The sequence below is a fragment of the Corvus moneduloides genome, chromosome 5 (assembly GCF_009650955.1).
Source record: "Corvus moneduloides isolate bCorMon1 chromosome 5, bCorMon1.pri, whole genome shotgun sequence".
Classification (NCBI taxonomy): domain Eukaryota; kingdom Metazoa; phylum Chordata; class Aves; order Passeriformes; family Corvidae; genus Corvus; species Corvus moneduloides.
In genome coordinates, this window is record NC_045480.1 from 30,355,346 (window position 1) to 30,377,992 (window position 22,647).

The 22,647-nt window shown below is 35.6% G+C and overlaps 1 protein-coding gene across 10 annotated transcripts in view; it reads left to right on the plus strand.

Annotated features, from left to right (window-relative positions):
- The window catches only part of SLC7A2 (solute carrier family 7 member 2), a 55,188-nt gene extending 34,070 nt beyond the window's left edge, over positions 1–21,118 (plus strand). For 9 of the 10 annotated variants that reach the window (XM_032109084.1, XM_032109085.1, XM_032109083.1 and 6 more), the window contains 11 exons: positions 821–1,211; positions 2,450–2,605; positions 4,913–5,078; positions 5,429–5,565; positions 6,212–6,434; positions 8,905–9,044; positions 12,759–12,861; positions 13,944–14,143; positions 14,440–14,606; positions 15,198–15,306; positions 15,876–21,118. In XM_032109084.1, the coding sequence (XP_031964975.1) occupies positions 836–1,211; positions 2,450–2,605; positions 4,913–5,078; positions 5,429–5,565; positions 6,212–6,434; positions 8,905–9,044; positions 12,759–12,861; positions 13,944–14,143; positions 14,440–14,606; positions 15,198–15,306; positions 15,876–16,063 (1,965 nt within the window). In that variant the 5' untranslated portion in view covers positions 821–835 and the 3' untranslated portion in view covers positions 16,064–21,118. Of the gene's footprint in view, positions 1–820; positions 1,212–2,449; positions 2,606–4,912; positions 5,079–5,428; positions 5,566–6,211; positions 6,435–8,904; positions 9,045–9,448; positions 9,586–12,758; positions 12,862–13,943; positions 14,144–14,439; positions 14,607–15,197; positions 15,307–15,875 lie in introns of all 10 variants that reach the window. The other variant, XM_032109091.1, reaches the window with a different exon arrangement.
- The last annotated feature ends 1,529 nt before the right edge of the window (positions 21,119–22,647 follow it).

The window sequence follows — 22,647 nt, forward strand, 5'->3', positions numbered from 1 at the left end:
TTTGAGTTGGGAAGCAGGATGGCTGCTGTTCCTAGCAGGCACCCATATCACAGGCCAGCGAAGTGCTACCTTCCTGCTGGCCTCCAGGACCAGGTCGGTCACAGAATCTGAGCTTGTGTGCTAGAGCTGATCACGTCCCACACTGTGACAGGCACTCACAATATTGAAGAACTGCAGCTGGCATGGGATGAGCCATTAGTCCATTGGGTTTTGTTAGATGATTGTCAGGCAGAGATGTACAAGATTTCTTGTAAGGATAATTAGATCGGGGAAACTTCATTGGTGCGTGAGAGACTAGAAACACTATTTTAATCTGCTTTCAAGCAGTTCTTACTGAAGCAAATTCTAAAGGCAAAAGCTATGTATTTGAAGACAAAAGGATATTGAACTGGCTCTGTCAGAATGCTGTATTTTAAAGCTTTTGCTGTTTACAGTCTTACTGTTGGAGTTTCAGATCCCCAAACCCCTTATTTATGTTGGTGTTGATCCTTATCTTAAAAGGCTTTTTGATATATGAGATAATAGGCTGTTTCTGTTTTAGAAGTGGTTAAGAAGTGGCCATTAGCAGTGTAATAAACCTAAAGATAATGGATCTGCTTCCCTGGGGAAATAAGTGCTACATATAAAATTAGGAATACTGTATCCGTAATTTGTTTCCTGGGGAAAAAGCACATGCCAGTTTATTTAATGTCACCAAACAGTGTGAATGTATTAGTTAGTAGACATAATTAAAGTTCTTCATGCAAATACTTCTTTTCCATTGTTTTTCACCAGAGTCTGCACTATCTTTTGCATACTGCAATAATTTCCTTTATTTCAGAGCTCTACATCCACCATGTTGCCCTGTGGACCAGTCCTGTCCTTTATTCGGTGTCTGGTGCGGAAGAAGAACATCAGTGGCGAAAGTCTTGAGGACACCAAGTTGTGCCGATGCTTGTCAACAGTGGACCTTATAGCCCTGGGTGTAGGAAGTACCCTTGGTGCTGGTGTTTATGTCCTTGCTGGAGAAGTAGCCAAATCCAATTCTGGACCTAGCATCGTTGTTTCTTTCCTCATTGCTGCCCTTGCATCTGTGATGGCAGGTCTCTGCTATGCCGAGTTCGGTGCTCGTGTTCCCAAGACTGGTTCTGCATATTTGTATACTTACGTTACAGTTGGTGAACTGTGGGCTTTTATCACTGGCTGGAATCTCGTTTTGTCCTATATTATAGGTAAGCCTAAGAACACGGGTTCCAGGGGTTTCTGATAAAAGCAGATAAAAGATACAGATTTAGGGCTGTTTTTCTTTTCTGTCTCTACGCTTAGCTACCGTTTCTTTTTAGTTCTGCTGAGATGAAATAACTGCAATAATTTGATTAGGTTATTTCCTTCTGTGCATCACCATTGCAAACAGGGTTTTTTGCGAGATATTTTTGTAAGACTGTGACATATGAACCACAGAGCTTGTATGAAAATTGTGTCAGACAATTCAGTGATGATACACAAGAATAATCAGGACTTCTTTGCCGTCTTTGGTCAGCAAGAATAATTTCAGTACAATCAATAAGCATTTTTTTTCTGAATATAGACAGCAAGGATGTTTAGAGGGACCTCATCGCTATAGTATCTTACAAGAAAGTCATGGTGTTTAAGTACTAACTTGCTACTATATCCTTGTGCTAATTAAGTGCTGTCCTCTCAGGTAATCCCATAAAATACAAAGTTGACCAGATCCAAATAAAATCAATGCTTATGTGGCAGATACCCAAATAACTATTTCAGTGCTTTAGCAGAAAAAACATTTTTTGATTTAAAAATTATTTCTCCCAGAGGAACATGCCCCAAACTTCCATTATATTGTGTGTGAGCATGCCTAGCTTTATATGTGTACCTACAGGATGGTTACTCAAATCATTACAAAACTGATATGCCCCAGTATTGTATTAAAATGTATTTCATGAGAGGAGAGTTATAAAAATAAGATTGTCTTTGGCCATGCACACTCTACCACAAGAGAGCATTAATTTTAAATACAGACTCTAGTAACATACATATTACTAGTAATTTTTTTTTCTTTTTTTGCTTTACTTACAGGTGGACAAACTTTCCTTCATGTTCTTTCTTCAAATGCTTTCTTACATAACTTTGTGTTGTTTAACATATGTCATACTGTAATTCTAGAAAAAAGCTTCTTCCAGAATCAGACATAAATGACACAGAAATAATTTCTGCAATATTTTGGGAATAAACGAGGCACAAATCTGTATGTTTTAGTTCTAGAAAAACTTGTTACCATTTAACAAGCAAAATTCTAAAACGTTAGAATTCTTCAGCAAAACAAACTCGCAGCACAAGCTCTGCTTTTTTAAATGCAAGTAGCAACAGGCTTAGTTTTGTTTCTGTTTCAGTAGAAGTAGCTGTATCCCACTGTATGGATGTAAAACACTAAACATGCATGTGTTTTATGAAGGTACATCAAGTGTAGCAAGAGCCTGGAGTGGCACCTTTGATGAACTTCTTGGAAAACGGATTGGTCATTTCTTCAGTGCCTACTTCAAAATGAATTACTCTGGGCTAGCAGAGTATCCTGACTTCTTTGCTGTATTACTTATATTACTTTTATCGGGTAAGACAATATATGGCTTAATTTATGGTGGTTGTGGTATTTTACAGCTAAAAGTGCTAAATTGTAGGGTTTTGCACCAGAAGTACCTTAAGGAAGTTCAGATGCACATTTTGTATTGGCACACTGGCTCTGTGAATTAAATGTATATAATCAAATTTTCACATGCACCCTCTTCTCTTGAAAGTGAGACATGAATTAATCATTTTTCAGTACTTTTTTTATAAAACCCATGATGCAGATTTATGGTGACAGGAAAATTACACAGTTCTCTGTGTTTTCTTGGCTTTATCACCAGTAAATGCTTTCAGAGTGGCCTGGAGGTTAAGCTCTATAGTTTGGTGATGTGGTCTCCTTAAATCATATCTTGTGCACATAGTGGGCATTTGTAAGGGTTCTTTTCCATCTAAATTGGTCACTTATTTGGTATAAAATAATGTTCCCCTTTCTAAGTCTTCAGTTGTTTATCCTAGAATTTGCTTGAGCTAAAGGGCACCCCAAGGTACTTACAGGGACCAACAGACCAGTTTGAAACCTGAGTAAGCCTTTCCTGTCTACTCTTCCAAGTCCTGTTCTTTTTTGCCTTTACTCACGTATCACACTTTTGAATCGCAAGCATTGACACCAGCTACATGCTATTTGAGGGATCAGAAAGCTCAAAAATACTGCAACTTACTTCCATGTTTGCGTTTAACAATTATTTACCACATGGAAATGTTTCTACTGCCACTGGGAGTGAAGGAAGCAGGAAGGGTATTCCGAAGTGTGCAGTTTGTTTTCAGGTAATACTAGAAGCATTTCAATATTCAGTGGAGGTCTTACCCGTATCTCATATACTTGTCCTGTTCAGTCTCTCTTTGGATTAAACCAAAGCAGGAACTTTTCTTTTCTGGGAAGTGAAACTAAGTTATATGTATATAACCTGTTCTCTGGTTCGCTTGTTCTGAGTGGGGTTTTTTTGACACAGGAAAACATTTCTGTTCAACTTACTGCTAGAATGAGTGATCAATGCACCTGAAGATTTATTAGGTCTCTGTACATAAAAGTATGACTTCCTACACTTAGGAAGATCTGGGAGTTGATTTGACTAGGTTTAGTCCAGCATCCTGCCACACTTGTGGCTCAGAATTGCCTATAGGACCAGTTCAGACCCTTATGTCAGGCGGGTTGGGAATGAATTTGGAATATAACTGGAGCAGAACCTTCAGTTTCATCTTTTCCAAATAAAGGAGGAAAAAGTAACCCTTTGAAAAGCAGAGCCTTTGAGCCCTTTGAAACTCCACAAACCAAACTATACCATACTAGTTTAGATGCTGATACCTTTTATATTTCCTCTGTTGCCATTGCTGCTTCAGAACATAAGAATTAGAAGTTCTTGATAAAAGAGGAAATGTTTTTCCTGTTGTTCATCACTGCTTCTGAGTTTTCATTTGTGTCCTGTCTTTTCATCCCTACCATCATTCCTTCTTCACTCTTTTTGCATTTGTGCTGCGAATTGCTTTTCCAGGTGTCTGTGATAAGGAGTCAAACCCCCAGTGACTGAACTGGGTGGAATTCCCCACTGCTGAGAGGAGAGTCAGTGGGAATGGCTCAGGACTGTATAGGTTGAGCATGATACAGTAATTGGATTGTGAGCTGTGTAAAGCTGGATCATAGGAGTAGCAGGTGATATTTTACAAACAATGTTATGTGCTAGGCACAAGGGAAAGCACACAGAAATGTGGTTTGGGTTCGGGGGTTTTTTTGTGTTTTTTTTTTTTTAATAAAGAAAGGACTTTAAAAATGCACATACTGTGATTCATACTGCATTAGGCTGATTGAGATACTGCCTTTTTGGAAAAAACTGAGTTGCACAAAGCATACACCTATTTCAATAAAAATGTCATTGGTGAAGAAAACATGAGCAGCTCATAAGATAATTTCTGTGTTCTGGTAAGAGAGCAAATATCTCATTAGCGGAATCAGAGACTTTTTAGATATTATTTTGAGAGGCTTAAAATTTTCAGACTTAATCTCTAAATAATGAGGGAAAGTATGTATGGGATGTTAGTGGAAACGCTTAGAGCGCAAAGGACTTGTGAAAACTTTCCAATTGTATTTAATTTTTCCTGATCTGCTCACTGCCTGCTCTTCCATTAAACTGTTAACACTTTAAAACTTAACTGTTTAAAATCTAATGATAAAGTAGAATCCTGATGGAATAACTTTCAGATTCTTTACAGTTCTTCTTTTACATGTATACCTTCTTTAAAATGCCATTTTATTAGTATAATGGGCCATTCACAGCTATAAAATATTTTTATTTTACAGGTCTTTTATCTTTTGGAGTAAAAGAGTCTGCATGGGTGAATAAAATTTTCACTGCTATTAACATCTTGGTCCTAATCTTCGTTATGATTTCTGGTTTTGTGAAAGGCGAAGTTGACAACTGGAAAATAAGTGAAGAATATCTCAGAAACCTTACTGCAATAACAGAGTAATTTTTAAAAATCTATTTACTTGCTCATATTCCAAGCAGTTTTCTGTTACATGTGCTTTATTAGTAATATACACTATTAGTGTTTTAATATGTTTTGTCAAAAACTTCAAAGCAAGTAAGATGATGGTTACTTGATTTAGATATTCTTCCTTTTGCTGTTATTTTTGTCTTTCTTACGAGCTTGGACATAAAAATGTCATCTCACGCAGTTTTGTAAAGCAGACCTCTGTCATGATGAGAACACTTACACATTTTTTTCAGAGTTGTAGGGTAGGAGGGTGCATGTATTTATCCTACCAATAATGAAAAAAGAAGTTATCTTTCTGCTGTATTTTTGTTCTCTATAGGAACTGCTCATCCCATGAAAATGTGACAAGTATGTATGGGAGTGGTGGCTTTATGCCATACGGTTTCACAGGAACATTGGCTGGCGCTGCAACCTGTTTTTATGCTTTTGTAGGATTTGACTGCATTGCAACAACTGGTATAGTATTTATATGTGTGTATATATGTCTAACACTGGGGGTCTTTTTGCAAAAAAACCCCAAAGAACCACAAACAATATAATAATCTGTCTACTCTTCTTACTTTGCTGTCTTCCAAACCTCTTTCAGTCAATGTAGAATGAGTCTAAGTTCATTCCTGAACGTGGCTATCTTTCTGGGAAGAATGAGGAGATTTTGTTTATTTTATTCCTGTTCTAAAGAAATGATTGTTGCTTTCTAAGTCTGGAAAGTGCGTAGTATACAATTTTTCTGCTCAAATAATGTTAATCACCTGCTCACTTTTACAGTTCTCTGAGATGTTCTAATGGCTGATAGGGAATGAGTACATTGAACTTATAAAGTGTAGGTAAATAACTAAAAATAATGGGCTTGGAGTACTCTGAATATATAATGTATTTTATGACCTTTAATTTATCTCTATTTTAATGCTATTTCTGACAACAAAATACTGAGTTCTGTTCTGCATGTCTCAGTTTATTTTACTCAGGTCTTTAAAACTTCCATTGCAGATATGATTCCCATGACTTAGATTAACAAGTGTTTTGTCTTTGATATTATCTTTTAAAGCTGAAGGGGAAAATTAGTAAGAATTTTTGGTGGGGCATTTTCTTTTCCTTTTTTCAGGAGAAGAGGTCAAGAATCCTCAGAAAGCCATACCCATAGGAATTGTGGTGTCCCTGCTTGTCTGCTTCACGGCCTATTTTGGGGTTTCTGCTGCACTGACACTTATGATGCCGTATTATCTGCTAGATGAGAAAAGTCCTCTGCCAGTAGCATTTGAATATGTTGGATGGGGTCCTGCTAAATACATTGTAGCAGTGGGATCCCTCTGTGCTCTGTCTACAAGGTAAAAACATTGAAATACTAATTCTATTGGGAAAAGCTCTGATGAATAATATATTACATTTATATGTATATTTGTGTGTTCATTCTGAAGGCTCAGTCCATGCAAAGAATTAGCAATAAGTATTATAAGCAAGTTTTAAACTTAAGCAGGTCTACATGGCAGTAGCTGTGTTAATTTAGGTACCTTTTTTTTTTAAAAAACTGTACTGTTATTGAACTCTACCTCTTTGGTAGAAGCTTATTACCCCAAAATTTTTTTTTAAATTTAAGTAAGTATTTTCAAACATATGACCTGCAAGTTACTTTATTAACTGACAAAGTAAACATCACCCATTTTGTCCTTTTTCGCTGTCCATTCCCAGTGACTCAGCAGCTTTATGGGCTCTGTGTATTTGCAGGCAAAATTGAAGACATGATTAACTAGCTCCACTCCTTGTCTTCGTTGCCTGTCTCTGTTTTCCTCCAGTAGCCAGTCTGTCTTATGACATCATCCCTTCCTGTGGTTTCTGTGTGGGTATTTGAGATGTAGATTATAGCTGTGAAAATATTATAATTTATTCCCCTTTGTGAAACTGTGAATGTAAACTTAACGTATTATTTTGATTAAAAAGATCAGGGAGGGCATGATATGTGTTAGTATGTGTTCAGATATAATACACCCCAATTGTAATGTGATAGAAACACTTTAATTAAATAGAAAACTGCTTGATACTTGAATTTAGGGATAGAAAAATGCTGATGCCAATCTTTTACCTGAGCTTGTGTAGGTAAGGAGTCATTTACATGAGCTTCAGTGGTAAGAACACTGGCTGCCTTTCCACAAAGGAAAGCAAGTTGCCTGTGGAAGCACTAACAGCACTCCAACATAACCCTGTAGGCATTAGCCTGAATATGAGCTTGTTGACTGTGGGCAATGGTTTAAAGGAAAGGAACATTTAGATGTAGGAGGGGTTAGAAACATGAAGTAGTTCAGGAAGGACATTAAAAGAAATGTAGGACTGACTGAAGGATATCACAGTTACACAGTTCATCCTGGGATTATAGTTATTTTCTATATAGTTGTCTTGGTCCCCTCAGTTTGGAGGGTTTCACTGATTTTTTTTCTTTACATTGATAAATAGTAAAAGTTACATATAAGAAACTAGATTAAAGAAATTAATACTGGAAAACAAAGTGAACTGAGATGGTAAGAATGTATTTTTAGAAATTTGAACCGTTGGTCTCTTTTTCCAGTGTATCCTGAAGAATTATATTTACTCCTGTGGAGAGATTAATCTTTCAATCTGTTGACTGATGTTAGTTTAGAACAAACCAAAGGAAACTGTATTTCATATCCCTCAGTTTAGAGGTACAATTAAGAAAAAACTTTGGAATTAATTGCTTTTGGTCTTTACAGTTTCCTCTCACTGTGTTATGTCATGAACTAGTTTCGCCAGGGTAAAGATGTTTGTTAATATTGCCATTATGTATGCGAATGTACTTAAAGAAGGGTAGGATAAATGAACTTTACAAAGCTAAAACAACAAAAAACTTTCCGGAATTTTTTTGGAATGTACCTTCTTTGTGGAAGGTACACTCATAACTCGTACATCAAAATCAGTTCATTTGCAATAAAACTTCTCTCCTGTCTAACCTTAACACCTGTGTCCCACAAGCGTTACTGGATGTACCTAGCACCTGTGGTATGTAAGAGCTGTGCCTTCTTTAAGTGATGTAGTTGTTTCTCTAAAGTAAGAAAGGAAACCATTCACCTGGTTAAAAACTTGTGTGCTTGCTGCAGAGGTTATACTGGCTATGATTTCACCTTTTGTTTTCTTAATTAGAAGTATTTCTCTTTGAGGGAAAGAAAACACCTAATTTAAGAAGTATGTTTAAGAACTTCAAGTTATCAATAGTTTAAAAGCTTTATGTGTTCTGCTAATAACAAGTCTAAATTAATTAGCTTTACTTCTTCCAAAAAAGTCTTAATGAAGCTTGCCTAGGGGTGCTTTACTCGAAAAAATTAATCTGCCCAAGTATACTTGTATGGTGCTTACTTTGAATTACTGTTAATAAGCCGGCTTACATGGAAATATATTGTGTAAGGGATGCTGCTTATGCTTATTTATTTGCTGCTGCTGACTGACAGACTTTCTCCAGGACTACTAAAGCTTAATTGCATAGTTAGTGTGATCTGGAACATGTTCCTGGTCCACTAACACCCAAGAACTACAGTGATGGCAAGAGTTATCTTGCTAATCTGGATTCATTAATATAATAATAATAATAGTAATAATATCAACTTTACAGTTAAAAAAAAATTATTTGTGTCTGATCTGTAGTACCTTGGGCTATGGGGCTTTTTGGTTTTGTCTTACAACCATACATTTTGTTTCTATACATGCCATTAATTAACATTTTTCATTTTGTCCATGAATACAACTCTGCATGAATTGTGTTTGCCATGTTGCATGTGTTTGCTTTTTACTCAGTCTTCTTGGATCCATTTTCCCAATACCACGTGTAATCTATGCTATGGCGAAGGATGGGTTGCTTTTCAAATGTCTAGCTCAAATCAATCCCAAAACGAAGACCCCACTAGTTGCTACTCTATCGTCTGGTGCAGTAGCAGGTGAGACTAAGAGTTGATCCTTGTAAAGAAAGGTGCACAGCTAAACAGATTGCATATATGGAAATAAACCACTGTTGTGCAGCTTTGATTTGCTTTGGACTGAAATGATCAAATCTGCTTGTTGCTAGGTAAAGTAGTCTACCAGTAAAACTTCTCTACCGCAGATTTTTATTTGTTGATTTATCTCAAGTGCTTTCAAAGCCTAGGGTCAAAATAAACAACAACTCAAAAGCAAGAACATCAGTCAACCAAACAAAATACCAAGAGCAGCAACACAGAGCCTAAGAAAAACTATACCCAAACCCATTAATTCCTCCAAGCTTTCTTTTTGTGTAGTTGGGTTTACCAGTAAAGCATTGTGCTTTTAATAACCTGTATTTGAACTATACATTTTTCTGTTCTAGTCTTCTCGGCTCTATGTTCCCTTTGCCCCGAATTCTGTTTGCCATGGCACGTGATGGTTTACTCTTTAGTTTTCTTGCCAAAGTGAGTAAGAGGCAGGCACCAGTTTCTGCCACCTTGACAGCAGGGGTCATCTCTGGTAAGCTCTCAAAGCCCATGTTACTTAAAACTGGGATTTAAGCGCTCTATGCACATGCATGGTACTTTATATTTTTGAAAAGGGCTGCTTTTAACTTCCCTTGCATGTACAATGGGAATAAAATTATTGAGTAATCAACGGGTGTAAGAACTCCAGATCAAGCCAATCATGGTGGTGGTGATGGTCTTAATGTCACAGAATTCAATTTTTTTTTCAATATTAACCCCTCGTATGGTGAATAAGCTTGTTATTTAATCTGAGTCCCTTAGGCTGATGCTCTGCTGACAGGGCTTTCTTGTCTGATGTAGACCCAATATATTTATCCCATCTATAAGGGGGGGGAAAGAACTGCCACATTTTTTATTATGAGATATAGGGAAAATAAATTACATTTGCAGCAGGGTCAACTTTTGAGTAAAATACAAAGATTTTTAAATTGTCTTCCAAAGAAATTTATTCTGTTGTTGTATAGGGTTACCAAGTTGTGGTTGAGGGGCATGTGTGTGTTGGGAGCTTTTGTGTCTGTACATATATGTATACACATTCATGCCTACATATATTTTATGAAAACAGTATTTTGGGAGCTGTTGTCAACTCTTATGGTCAATTCTTAAACTACAACTGCTTCACTTTTGTCCATACTTCTTGCAGAGGTACATGTAGCTGTGCCCAAATTTCATTGATCAGTGGGATGTCTAATCACCCAGGAAAACGGAAGCTTCAGAAGTATTTAACTCAAAGGCAAATAAATATTTTTTTTAAGTAATTCAAATATGAAATACATGCCCTAGAACTTTTAGCAACCTTGGCTAAAATTAATCTCAAATAAGAGGTTCAGGAATGAGACTAAACTATTTTTATTTATAGTCAGGGTCACCCTCAGATGCCACAAGACTGGAACTGCTCACACTGCATGCTTAATAATGCAGAAAGGCACAGTCATTGTCCAGATAGTTCCCACATGAAGAATTATTATCAGTTTCCTTTCCTTTGGTTAGAGTACAAACAGATTGCTTAGCATCACTTTTATTATTTCAACTTTATTTTATTTGAATTTATCTTATTGACATATTCTCTTTTAAGAATTTGGAAGTGTAGTTTTGTGGGGTGAAATCAAGATCTTTATGTGAAATCACAGTAATGATGAGAAGAATAGTGTATTACCCAGCTGGTAAAGTGATTGATGCAGTTATACAGCCCTGCCTATAGCTCTGCAGCAGCTGACATTGGACTGCTTTTAGACAGTCTGGGGAATTTGGTGCATCAACAGCTCACCGGAAAACAGCTTTATCTACTGCTGAAGAAAGACTAATTTCTTTTTCTAATTAAAAAAAAAAACAACCATATTTGGTATTTTGTGGTCATAAGTAGTTTTGACAGAATAGTTATGGATGTATGCAACAGCTTATGTTATCTGACTTTTCTATGTATTTGTAGCATGAATAGCTTTACAGCTGTAAGAAATATTAAGGAGATGAGATGTTTAATTAAAGTTATCAGGTCAAGACTACAGCTGAGACAGTTGTCACATTATTATGTGACTGATGTTTTCACAGGTGGTAATCAAGTGAAATTGACAAAATGTTTCATTGTCAGTCCAGTTTCACCATAAATGGACCTACCGTTGTCTCTTGGAGTAGAATTAAGATAGGTGGAAGAGAAATACTCTGCTATTTTTTCTCTTAATAGAGAAGAACTACTAAGAAAAAACTTGCAGGCATTTTTCACTTTGTTTCTAAAGTTAAAGAATATCTGGGCTATAGAGTAGCTTTTTGAAGGTAGGATTAAAAATTAAGTAGAGCTACTGTACATGAGGTTTTAGTTAAGTTCTGTTCTTCCTCAGCTTTGCTCTTTAGAACATGAAAAGCAGTGAGATATTCAAAAATCTACTCTGCAAATTGCTTTTTGGATTTAGGAACATCCACTGTCATTAAAGAAAACAGGATGCTCTTTCTTAATTGGAAAAAGAGACCCCCAAATTGTATAAAATATAATTTTATAATCCAGCAGTCTTGTTTTCAGAAAATCACATTTTGCTTCCTCCTTCACGATCAAATACTAGGGGAGTATGTGTCCGTGTGTTTGCGCACTTACGCAGCTGTTTACAAATACATTAACTAATGCACACCATAAATATGAAATATAAGTATTTTTTAATATAATGTGCATATACACACAGCGTATAAAGACTACATTTAATAGTTTCTTTTGATGTTGAGATTACTGATGACTCAAAAAATATGCATCTCAAAAATATTAATAAAATACAAATATTTTAAGATGCTCTTTGAGCACATGTATTTCAAATAAATTGGAATTAGCCTTTCTTTTACTGATAGTTTCTCCTAATTTCTTTATGAATAATGGGCTTCTGTGTGCAAACAGCATAGACAAAAAAAGACATTCCAGAATCTCCAAATGAATGTGGCATTAACTTTCATAAACACAAGATTTCTATGATTACTTATCTATGATTACTATCGTGGAATTTTCTGCCTCTGAGTTCAGTGATCTTAAGAATATTCATTCTTGAGAGATGTTACTGGTCCTTCCTGAAGGTGAATTGAAAACTATTTTTAGTAAGATAACCATTAAAAAAACCCCACAAAACTGTTTTATTTGAGGCAACTCCTGAAAGTCCTCTTCACATAGAGCTCTTTCCCAGCTTGGCAGAAATTTTACACCACAATGACTTTTTCTCAGTTTGGCAATGGGATCCATCCTTTCAGCTTTGGTGAGATTCTGCTGCAGCATCTGAACTTTATTCTATAAAAATGTATTTTTAATATGGCCCAAATTCAACAATATATGTGCAAATACTTATATCCAAATAAGTCCAATATAAGCATTTGATTATGCAGCATGACTCTATGACTCATCAGTGCCTATCTTATAGGAATGAGATCCCCAACTGTAGGGAATTAGTTTTGGAATGATACCAGTGCCTTAAAAAAATGTGGTTTTAAGGATTATCACAATTTCACTCACATTGCTGTCAGTAAAACAGTAAGTTACGCTGCGGACAGATTTGAAAATCTTAGCTTAATATATCTTAATATTAATCTTGGCACTTATGGTTAAACTTGATGATCTTAAACTTCTTTCCCAATGTGAATGATTCTACAATTCTGTGTCAGTCTCATGGGATTTTTTCAATTTCTTTTCTTTTTTAGCTGTAATGGCATTTCTGTTTGACCTAAAGGCTTTAGTGGACATGATGTCTATTGGCACACTTCTTGCTTATTCACTTGTGGCAACCTGTGTCCTCATTCTTAGGTGAGCCAAAAACATCCTTTGTATTCTACTGTGGTTTACTTTGTGTTGGTATATTGTTATGTAAGTATAGCAGTGAGTTGGGTCAAAGCTTCTGGTAAAATTTAGACACCTTTTATTTTCCTGAAGAAGTATTGGTCCACAGATTAGTTCCAAAGGTACTAAATATAAGCTTCAGTACAGAATTCAATGAATGATATTTTGATATAAGTACAATCTATGCTGTACATCAGGCATATTGCATTTTGGGGACTATATGTCAAAGGGGTAGATGTTCTAGGTGGTTCACAGGACGAACAAGTTCAAATAGTTGCTTTGTATTATCCTAGTCAGAAATGTAAGACCAGACAAGTGTTTTAAGTTATGGTAGCGCTAGAAGAGAGTGCAAATATTATCTCTCAGTGAGTGAGACTATAAATACTTCTCAGTAAAACTGGTATCAGTCATGTTTGTAAAGCTATAGAATTATATATTGCTAGCCACAGCTCATTTTATTATGTTTTGCTCTTTTTATTTTAAAAAGTCAGCCTTTATTACTTAAGGCTAAGTAATTAACTTTGAAAAGTGTAGCAGCTTAAATTCAGCTCAAATTCACTGTTGCAATAATTTACACTTTAAAAGAGAAGCCTATTCTATTTAAAAAGGACTTATTTACCATACGTATTTTTAAAAATACACTTAAAAGCTAACAAAGCAGATGTAAATTTTCTGTTAATTCCAGTTAGAAGCCTCTTATAGTATGGGAAGCAAGTCAGAAACAAGCTCCTTACTCTTTCCTTGCTGTTGACTACCGGACCCTGTCCTTTCTTTCTGTATGGGACTGGTCATTTATCTGAGCTGCTGGTGCATTCAGGTAGCTTAAAAAACTGCCCAAAAAAATCTCCAAACAAACCAATCCAAAAAGTGAGTTGCAAGTATTTTTATATATGATAGTGACTAATAATGCTGTTGCAGTGCAGTTAAAACATGGGAAATTCCAATGCTCTACTGAAAAGAATTTAGTACTTAAATACATTCCTAGAGTCATATTGCTTCAAATCCGGAAGTATGCTTAATGGTTTTTTATTACTCTGTTTTATGCATAGGTACCAACCCACCTATGAGGAACCAAAATACTCTCCAGAGAAAGCAGCTCTGGCTGCAGCTGAAAGGGAATCTGCAGTGAGTGAGTCACAGATAAACATGATAGAAGAGAATAGCTTCCATCTTCAGGCCTTGATTAGTCCATCCAGTTTACCAACTGAGCAGAGTGCAACTATAGTTAACATTTTAGTGAGTCTCTTAGGTAAGTATTCGGCTGTCCAAACTCATGTATGCATTAACATACATGGTGGAATTTTATTAAAGGCAGAATTAAAAATCTGCTGATAACATGCCTTCTTTCAGTCATACTAAAGGTGTCATTCTGTGCTTTTATCCTTCTTGATGAATAAATCTAATCAGTAGTCATTTTCATTTAATTAAACATATTCATAACAACAGTACACGTTGAAGCTTGCTATCACTCTTCTTAGAAGTCACTTCCTCTTCAGTGCAGAGATTAAGTGACATATTTCCATAATTTTTTTGGTTTTTATACAGGTTGCTCGATTTGTGGCTTGAGTATCCTCATGACATATGGGATTCATTTCATTGCTAACTTGGAGCCCTGGAGTATTGGCCTTCTTGCTTTTTTGGTGGTAACATTCATAGTTACGATTCTCCTCATCCAAAGGCAGCCTCAGAACCGGCAGAAAGTAGCCTTCATGGTAAATAATGTATTCTCTATGTTACTCTCTGATGAGAGCTTTGGATGGATTCTAATGAGTGGAAGAGAGAACTTAGAAGCTGGAAAACAACTCAGAAACTGATGAGTGTACAATCACTTTGTGTAGTCTGCAATCCTTTGGACCTCAATACAGAGTATAAATCCTTTCCTTTTGCACTTTCACTTATATTCTAAGATCAGTTATTTAATGGAAATAATGAAGTACAGTGATGAAGGTCAAGGAATCTGGTGGAGCTGGGGGAGCATTCCAGAATAAGAGAGATAGATACATTATTTTTCAGCTGTAAATACAGGAATTTATTAGTATATGTTCAGCACAAACTGCAAAGTTTTTCTATAGCCTTAGAGAATATATATTAAACATAAGGTATTTTAAAAGTTTAAGATCTGTAGAAACTGTTGGTTAAGCCCAGTGAAAAAGAAAATTTCACTACATTACAACAGCAAAAAAAATTTATATTCTTTATTAGTGATTACATGTGTTACCTCTAGTTTGTGTTATATACCTGAAGTGTAACATGCAAAAAAAATACATATATTTAATAAAAACATATTAAATATTTCCTTTTAGGTTCCACTATTGCCATTTTTGCCATCATTCAGTATACTGGTAAATATTTACTTGATGGTACAATTAAGTGGAGAAACTTGGATGAGATTTAGCATCTGGATGGCACTTGGTATGTACTTCTGTTCATTTCAGTCACTTCATACACTAGAACTTACGAATCCCATCTTAGAACATTCTTCTCCTTAAATATTTGAAAAAATATCTGTGATTTAATAAAAGTCAGCTAATATTTCTGATCAAAACAAGAACATGCTTCAGAAGAAATATTTATATGCAGTCAAAATTGCAAATATAGCTTTTAGGTAATATGAAGAATTCCAATGAGCAATGATTTTTTTTCCTAGTAAGTATAGCTAAAATTGTGTAGAAACCTGCTTGTAACACGTTTCTTTCCAGTATATCAATCTGTCCTCTTTTAGATATAGAAAACTGTATTATTCCATCTAGACGTAAATTAGAGATAGTAGTTTCCATAATCTATTAGAACATTTAATTATGCAAAAATTATGCACTAGAACTTCTTATAGAAACAGGGAAGACCTGAAGCATGAGCTCTGATTCTGGTATCTGAAGAAGAAAATTCTTTTGCAAAATCTGTTCAGCCAGAGAGAAATAACTACTTTTTAATGCACTACTTGCCTGAAACCCCTATGAACCTTTTCTTTCTCCTTTTGGAAGGCTTCGTCATTTACTTTGCTTATGGCATCAGACACAGTGTTGAAGGTCATCAGGGAGATGGATATGATGATTCTTGTTCAGAAAATAGTGGGTTGCAAGAAAAGAACCCAGTGGAAGAAGTGGATGACACTGAAAATGCAAATGAAAGGGATCAATTTCTTCCACATGAAAGGACAAGTGAATGTTAAACTCTGCAAACACACAAATATTTTAAACCTTCAATTGGGATTTTACTTGCAGACTGAAATTTTGGAAGCTTTCTGCCAACACTGGGCCTATTGAAAGTGTTTACTACAAGGCCTGACTGGTATTTTGGACAAGCTGCTAATCTGTCTTCATCATTTCAGAACTGACAGCATGGAGATTAATATTCAAATTTTTTAAAAAAAGTACCCTTTGGCAAGCAAAAATTTGGAGACATTATTTGAAGTGTCATGCAAAGTCACTGGCAATCATCAAATATGAAGAATTTTAGAACTGTCTGCAAGACGTTCTGAGTATTTGACAATGCACTGTGAACACAAGTGCCTTTCATACCTTCTCCTTATCTTCGTTACATGTTTTGGTAACAATCTAAATTCTCTTCTTTCTGTTGAAGTAACTCATGGGAGATAAATTTCATTCATACAAGCCTGGAAAGTATTTGCAAAATGAATGGTAATTGTATGGATTAGATACTTTGTAAAAATTAGAGGATCATATATTTATGTAAAAAGAAGTAATTGCTTCTCTTTACTACCCATGACTACTCATCAGTAGTCACGGAGAACTCAAGCAGTGAAGATACTCCAAAGGTTTTTAGTCCCTCTAAATAGCATTCAAGATTTCTGCTTAACTGCATGCCTTTTCTTTGAAGGATGCTGTATGTATAGAATAATACTCACAAGAGGAGCTCTTTTGTTTTCTGCAAAATCATCTGGGGAATAATCTGTTGGTTACAATATTGACAGTGACAATCAGATGTGATTTAGCAAATTTTGTGCTTTTGACTTCAGAAGGGCCAGAATTTTATCCCACTATATAATTTGGTACTTACCTACAGCCGTCATCCAGTTTTCCTCCTAACATTTTTCCCCCTATACTTTCTCCTTTATCATGTTCCAGAACTGATATTGCTGAGATTACGTTACACATTGCTTCTCCTAAGAAAAATTAATGCACAAAATCCTGGCTTTCTTTTCAGGGGAGGTTAAAAAACCAGAGGTTTGGACTTTGGGAAAAAGCCTTATCAAAAGAGTATTTCAGTGCTTCATTAAGTCTTACACATATGTTAGCACAGCACTTTTTTGTGAGCCAAGCCTACATCCACAAACCCCTTCATGTGGGTATGATGTCTTCATGCTAATTTATGTAAAGAACCAAACTGGTGTGGCTGTGCTGGGTGAACAATTATTTTCATGCTGGTAAAACCAGAAACTGTTCTTCTTTCAGTATAAATCATGTTATCTGTCAAAGGCACCCAAATTTTAACACTTTTTCTCAGCAAGGAGTAGGTTCAAGTCCCATGAATGATTCCACAATATTAAGTATTTTGCAAAAATATATTTACAAATCCTTCCCTATAGTAAGAATTGTCTTGGAATTTGTCATGGAGAGTTGCAATCTGCTGCTGGCATTAGCCATTGGTATTAATCTCTATTGGTAGGTATAAGAACTTTAAATGCCATGAGAGCTATGTTGGTTGAAAAGCACCTTACTTTTTATAACAGCTGGAATTTCACAAAAAAGAAAAAAGAAAAAAGAAAAAACCAAACTAGTTACGCTGCTTCTACATCTCTCCTTTTTCAGAGCAATATGTCACTCTTTTTAATCTTAAAATGACTTCTTTCCCAGTAGTCTTAAATCCTCAGCTTCAAAAAAAGCCATTGCTGCGGGAGCAAGTCAGCTGTGCCCATTTAAAGCTTTTGTGTGATGTCTTTACAAGCCTATGGTGAAACACAGCTCTTAAAATTCCTTCCACATCTCAGCATGTGGGAAGCACAGACTTGCTTTTTGCTATGGTTGTTGATGCCACAGAGCAGGCCAGCCAGGCTCCCCAGACGCAAACTGCTGCTGTTCTGTGATATGCAAGGAAGACTCCATTCCCTCCCAAGGCCATCATACAGAATGTGTGTGTGCACACCTGTCTATGCATTTGCATCTGTCTGACATTAACCCATAGCAAATCTGATGTACTGATTAAAATAATTTCTATAAGGCCTCTGGAGGGAACTAAAGGAAGTAAATTTTCTAGCTTATTTACCCGATGGATGTGTCAGCACTTTGTGTATTGACAGTTTCCCCTTTCATTTGTATGAATATTTCTCCCCCCTTGTTAGAGAAATTAATTATTTTAAAATAATAGAATGTGCCTGTACAAGTGTTGCTAAGACAGATGGGAGGAGCTGCAGCACCAGAACTATCCACATAACTAATGAGATATGAAATGAAATTAAAGGAAAGTCATTGGGTACTCATAGTTGCTTCAACTGAGCAAAGCTTATTTATATGTGTGTAAAGTCATTATTAGTCAGTGGCTGAGTGAAAACAGACAAGCCAGAAGTAAGATATTTATAGTAAATTTGATGTGCATTTCTATATGCAGTCTTAAAATTGCAGATGCTTTAGCAGGCCTTTGCAGAAGCAAAGGATATGCCATGCTAGTCCTTACACAAGAGTGATGGATGCAACAAATCCTGATTTTGTTCTCACATTTGCTCTATATTGGTACTTGCTGAAAGATCAGCTGAAAGCACAAGTCCATTGGAATTAAATAGTTGTTATTTTTTAACAACAGTATTTTTGATACTGTAAATTGTTGTGTGCAATTAATAATGGTACGTATTAATACAAAATATCTACTTTTGAAGGTAGCTTAATGGGTTTTTATTTCCTTTGTAGAAAAAAATTCTCATAAACTTTATTTGTGTTGGTACATTCTGGATATGCCATTAGATAAAGGAATTATTCTTACCCCGTTGGCTTTAAGAAAGTAAGACAAAACATATGTAACAGAGAACAAATAAATCTTTTCGTTCTGAGGTACAGGAGTCATAAAACATTTCTGAATACTTCATGTTAACTGAAGGGATCCTCCTGTGGTATTGCAGTCCTAATTCTGCAATGGGAAGTTTTATGAGGCAACTTAGATTTCATTGTCCGTTATCGTGAATAAAACAATTCTGTTAATAATAGTATGTTTTTGCATGTCGGCATTTTCACCGACAAACGGGACAAGAAGCCTGGACAGGTGTTCCAGGAGCCTTTTATTATTTTATTCCATTATCAGTCTCACATACTGAGTTGAGACAGAGACGGTACAAAGCTCACTCTGGCACAGGCATCCAGAGACTTCCTGGTTACAGACCATTCTTAAAAGCTTCTTAGCCAATTAGCATGCTTCTAAAATTTACACACAACTGTTTTAACCAGTCCTCAACAGCGCACGTACTTCTGTTGTACACAACACTCGCTTGTTACACCTTTCTAGAACAATGCACAATATTCCATTATTAAGCTTAAACTTATCTATCCTGCTAAGCATATTTTTTGCAACTTCAAAACCTATCTCTGCTAAACCTAGAAACTCCGGCCATTGTTTCAATGTCCTTGCTTGCTATTAATTGTATCTTCTTCTACCTTCAAGTTTTCGCAGCTAAAGCTGATCCCTAAACTCTTCTGCTTTATTCCTGAATCCTGCTTTTTTCTCACACCTAAGAGCCTTTTCACCTTCTGTGTTTCCCCACATTCGGCCACAACAAATGCTGGTCAGATTCCTGAAATCTGTCATACTGTGCATATGTTGCCAAGTGTTAAAGCAATTTATATTACCTGCTGTTGCAGAACTATCAGCAATAAATGTCAAGAGTAGTGATACAGAGTTACTTATGTACTTAAGTAGGAATTGACCTGTGTCATCCAGAAACTTCGAATGATACAATGAATTTAGAGGCAAAACTTGGTAAAGCTTAAATATATATTCTGTATTTTGTTACATGATAAATGTACAAGTCTAGTCACCTTCCCCCCAAAATTTATGCCAAAAAATCTATATTTAAGAAATATAAGGCATAGTGTTTTCATAGAAGTTTTAATAAGTGCCAGTATCAATGTGCCATAAGCATCCTGAGATGATGAAATTGTGACAGTGCCGGAAACCTGGACTGTGCAATTGGGTATAAGGCTTTTGACATTGAGGCACATTTTGTACAGTAGGAATTTAATTCACAGGAAGGCTGGCGTGTCTTACTTGAGTGCATAAAAAAGAAAATAAAAGCACCTTTTTAATGCTCCTGGGCCCTAATTCTTCCTAGACACGCTGGGAAGTCTGTACAAATTGCAGTATGCTCACTGAAGGCACTGAGGTTACTCAGTGTTAAGCAAATATGTATTTTACAGAAAGAGCAGGTGGTATTTCATATAGCATAGGATCTTTGTTTTTAATTTCCTGTACTTTTAGTATTTCTTTCTGGTATATGTTTGGAGGACCTCTGCATTTTTAATAGCTAGACCTTTTCAAAGCTAAATATAATGCTTTTACCAGGTACTGATCTATTTTCCATTTGATCATAGAAATCAAACTCCTTAACATGAGCTAAGTTGAAGGATTTCTGTGCATAGACATGCAGACATGCATTACAAAGAACTGTGTGTGTATATATATTTTTTTACTGTCAGTTGGACAAATTCTATTGTTTTTGTGTGTTTTCATGAGCCTTGTGCCAGGTAAACTCCAGCTTCACCAAGTTTAATTGGAGTCAGAATATGAGGAATAATGAATATTTAGGAGACCTTTTTTCTTTTGTGGTACCAGAAAGTAAAGCATGAAATACATGTTACATATCTTTAAAAACAATTATGTGTGCATCATTTTAAAAAACATTAGCGTTCATATCCATCTTAACTTTTCTTTTTGTTCATATGTACATTTTAGTGATTATTTCTGTATTGTATGCTGCTGAGCATTTAAAGTGTAGATCGGATGATTATGATGCAATTTAAACTACAAATTTGTAATTCTTTGAAGTGCTCTACCAAAATGAAAAGTCTTGAATTTTTATGAATGTAAAAATGCTTGTATTTAAAAATATGGTGCTTTTTTTCCCACTTTACAACAGAATTGTTATCAGTGACATTTTTAGTTACTTTAGTCCCAAATTCTAATAGAAATTACATTGCTCTTCATTTACTGTAAAACATGCTTTGTGGCATAACAATTGTGCATTTGTTCCATATTTTTAAAATAAAGTTGAATATCACTTGTATGTCTTTTATATAGCAGCTGTAATTTTAACCATGACTATAGTTTTAGTTAACACTAAAATAATATAGTGACTTAAAATCATCCATATGCCAGATATCTAATGTCATGACATTATACAAATCATAGCACATTTAAAATGAATAACATGATAACACTGTATGCATTTTATAGAGGGGAAAACACAACCATGTTTTATGTTTAACTGGGGAGATGGGCTGGAGATGAGGATACTTGCAGTGTTTGTTTTCTTCTTGCTTCCAAGCAGTGAAGAAATCACTGAAATAGAGAATAACAGCCTTTAATTTGGGCATTTTGTGTTACACTACTAAGCCAGAGATGATGTTAGGTTTGATTTCCAAAGGGGGTGAGTAGCCCTTGGCATTTATGCTCAAATTTCTGAAGCACCAAGCCTTGTCCTGGTACTCACCCAACCTCAGAGCTGGATGAATAAACTCGTTGTCTCCTTGTTCCCTTTTTGTGAAAAAAACCCAAACCAAATCAACTAACCACAACACTTAACAACACCCCCCCCCCCAATCCTACAAAAACCCCCTCCAAAACCCAAAAAGACCCCAAACAAACCAACCCCCAAAACCTTCCTCAGTTTTGAACAGTACTGTGAGTATAGCAGGAGAATAAAAGCATGTGTCTGGGCAATGGATAACAATAGTCTGGGCACAGAACCCTACTGCCAGGGCAAGATTATCATCTGTTTTCAAATACATTTGAGTAGTCATCTTTGTTCACAGACTTAAAAGTAGCTATGACAGTATTTTTTCCAAGGTATACTCCTTATAAGGAATTATATAATAGTTTTCAAATTATTAATAATCACCTTACTCTACATACAGACATACTAAGACAGGTCTTGAAAATCTTGGTCCCATGAAGCAGTGGAATAGGGCCACTGATTTAAATGAGGACGAGTCATTCTGCAAGCATCTCATCACATTCAAAATATTACTTGAAAATATGTATTTAATCTGTCAGCCTACTCATGTGGAGGACTTGGGGTCACTACATGAAGGTTTACATTAGTTCTTCTGATGGCTATAAATGAAAATGTTTTTTATGCATACCTATGGTAAAGTAGGACACTTAAAATTCATAAAATAGTTTTCTTTCTCCATTGTATACATCTGCATAGGAAAAAGGAATATGTCAGTTTAAAAATGTCTTAAAATTAATGCAGTCTGAGTGTTATTTCCATGTGCTATTACCATATTGACCATAATACACTAATACTTGAAGCTCAGACACCATTAGATCATTGACCTACCCTGTGTATGAAATCAAGAGGAAAATTTCATGTAGGAAAGCACATAAGGATTGCAACTAGCAGTTTTGCAGATGGCAGAAAAAAAACCCCAAACCAAAACCACTCTTCATCATAAGCAGGAGTTGTAAATATTTCTAATGCAAATTTGCAGTTTATACTACACAACTTTTCTGAGTTCTCTCTGAGATTCATTTATCTTAAAACAAAGACTGATAACCTTTTCAGATATAATATTTAGTGGTATCCTGTTT